The 2,623-nt window shown below is 51.1% G+C and overlaps 1 protein-coding gene across 1 annotated transcript in view; it reads right to left on the bottom strand.

Moving 5' to 3' along the window:
* Window positions 1–250: 250 nt before the first annotated feature.
* Window positions 251–2,623, bottom strand: part of LOC104495798 (CREB-binding protein) — a gene marked incomplete at its 3' end in the record, with an annotated part of 32,751 nt that continues 30,378 nt past the window's right edge. The window contains exons 22-23 of the mRNA XM_010138814.1: window positions 800–961; window positions 251–532 (exon numbers count right to left, since the gene is read on the bottom strand). Of these exons, the coding sequence (XP_010137116.1) occupies window positions 251–532; window positions 800–961 (444 nt within the window). The remainder of the gene's footprint in view (window positions 533–799; window positions 962–2,623) is intronic.

Genomic DNA, 2,623 nt, shown 5'->3' with positions numbered 1-2,623 from the left:
CAGTGCTGGGGGAACGGGGGGCTGCAGGACCTGAAAAGTCTCTTCCAACCCAAACGATCTGTGATGCTGAGAGCACTTACTCTAGATGAAGAGGAGCTGCACTGCGGCAGACAGCTTCCCTTAGGGCTTCGCAGCCCTTTTATCAGGAGAGGTTAATTCGGGGGAAATCTGGGCGATATGAAAAGACTAAAACGGAGCTGGGCTGTAGGGCAGGGGACGGTGGCGGGGGTCTCTGGTGAGAACGACCTACCTCACAGACAGTGCAATGCCACCGTGTTTCCACGTGATGTTTGCACTCATTGCACGTATAGACGAAGCGGTCCTGGCCCTGGGTGTGGAGCTCCACCAGCATGCAGAGCGTGGACCACTTGGATCGGCGGAGCGAGGAGAACTCCCAGTGCTTGTCTCTGGCCAAGGTGAGGAAGGCGTCGCGCCCATCCATCAAATCGCAGCTGAGCAGTGGATCAGGGTCCACGATGGGAGGCAGGGTGTTGATGACAGGCCCGGCGTGTAAATGGATCACAAAAAAGACCTGCAGAAAAATGGGGGAAGAAGTAAAAATCAGGGGGTTTAGGTAACGCAGGAAAAAAACCCCGCTGCGTTGTGCTGCAGTGCTGGTGGGCTACAAACGTTGTCTCGTTCGTTTGTTTAGGCTAATCCTCTCCAATACGCTGTTACACAACAGAGAAAACCCGAGTGCCTTGACAAGCTCTACTCCTGGTTTTCCAGCCCTGACCACCACCGCGCCCGGAGTTACAGGAAGAAACCGTCCCCGTCCCACAGCGCTGCTGGACAGTACCTCTTTATGCTTCTCCATCGTGGCGTACAGCTTCTGAGAGAGATCATTGGACACGTTTGGCATGCTGGGCTTCTTCTTGTTGGCTCTGCTGATGCTACTCTTGTTCTTGTTGGTTTTCTTGTTGTTCTTTTTCTTGGCGTTCTTGCTGTCACCCTGGCTTCCCTGCAACGACCACGGAGGCACAGCGTTAGGCTTCACCCAGCCCTCACCCGTCCACGAGCGCTCCTGCTGTCACTACCAGACCTTTGCTCTAGTGCCTGCACATCGGCCGCTCCGTGTTAAATATATCCCACCTTCCAGGAAAAATCCAAAGCCCACTGGCAGGCAGATTCAAACGCTGTTTAAAAATAGATTTTTCAAGCATGCACGTGAAATAATTCCTATCTTACGCTTATTTTTTCCCTTCTTGTACGCTGTGCTTCAGCTTCCACCTCTTGCTCTACAAGATCTTACAGATGATAAAATGAGTTACAAATAAAGTGGACTTAAAAACCTCCAGCAGTGGGTACTTTGCTTTGCTGTACAGCTGGGGTGTCACTCCCTTGAGCGCTGATTTAACGTCTGTCTGGCTTTACGGAACGATGTAGGGCCTGTACACAGGTAAGGACACGCAGCATTAGAAACTAACACACCCTGTTACTCGCCGTCCTGACGACTTGCTTCGTATGCAAACCCCACAAAGATCCCCCACACCTTCACTGTGTCTAAACTACAACCACACAGAGCACAGCCACCACGTCCTGAACCCTCCATGGAAGTACAGAGGGTATAAAATAGCAGATGATGCTATTTAGATGAGCTGTGAAAACAGAAATAACTTCTAGACTTCTCATGCCCTTGAAAAACAGAAAGCCAAGCCCAGTGAAAACACCCTCTCCAGCTGCTGGTTATCAACAGTACAATATTAAACACATTTCGAGCAAGCTACTGGAGTTCTCTGGGATATGGACACACACACACGCAAGTTTCATGGACGGAGCAAACCCGGGTTTAGCCACAAGCATATTTATTCAGAGAAAACGAACCAACGCAAGCGAAGGAAGCAGTTGTCTCCTAGACTGCTGCCATCCTGCCAGCGCACTGGCCAGGCTCGCACTGGAATTCTCTGCCAAAGCTGGCTTTTTCGGTAACTAATTTTATTGACATTTTGACCAAACAGGTTTGGAAATTAAAATTATACTGTTTTATGGGAAACCAGATGGAGCTCTAAGGGATCTGAGGGTGTTCAGAGACGAGCTATTGTACATTCCCGCCTTGGCTTTGTTTCCTCGGAATTCCCTCCCGCCCTGCCAAACCTCGGGCATGCCCTGCTTTGCCTACGCACTCCAGGGCAGCATTTAGGAGTAAGAGTTTAAGGAGACCACACTGGAAAACTTCCAGTGCCCCGTTTAACTCCTTTTTCTGAGCCCAAGACCACTCTGTTGTATTTTCCGTGGCATCTTCAGCAACTTGGGTGTGGATTTTGTTCCCCCGCTACCCCAAGTGACATCAGTGGCGTTACGTGGGAACACAAGGATGTGAATGGTCAAGGCTGCACCTTCTGGCTTTAGGCAAACCACTCGTCCCAGTTTCACAGTAGCTGATCTGGCTTCTTGAAACACCCGTTTTCCCCTCTTAGACAGAACCACGGAATTGTTTTGGTTGGAAAAGCCCTTTCAGCCCATCAAGTCCCCCCGTTCCCCCAGCACTGCCAGGTCCCCACGGACCCCTGTCCCTCAGCAGCACCTGCACACAGCTGGGAAACCCCTCCAGGGATGGGGACTCCACCACCTCCCTGGGCAGCCCGTTCCAATGCCTGACAACCCTCTCTGTAAAGAAATTTTT

This window comes from Buceros rhinoceros, unplaced genomic scaffold, assembly GCF_000710305.1.
Source record: "Buceros rhinoceros silvestris isolate BGI_N320 unplaced genomic scaffold, ASM71030v1 scaffold7036, whole genome shotgun sequence".
NCBI lineage: Eukaryota > Metazoa > Chordata > Aves > Bucerotiformes > Bucerotidae > Buceros > Buceros rhinoceros.
This window is presented reverse-complemented; position numbering and strand designations above follow the sequence as displayed.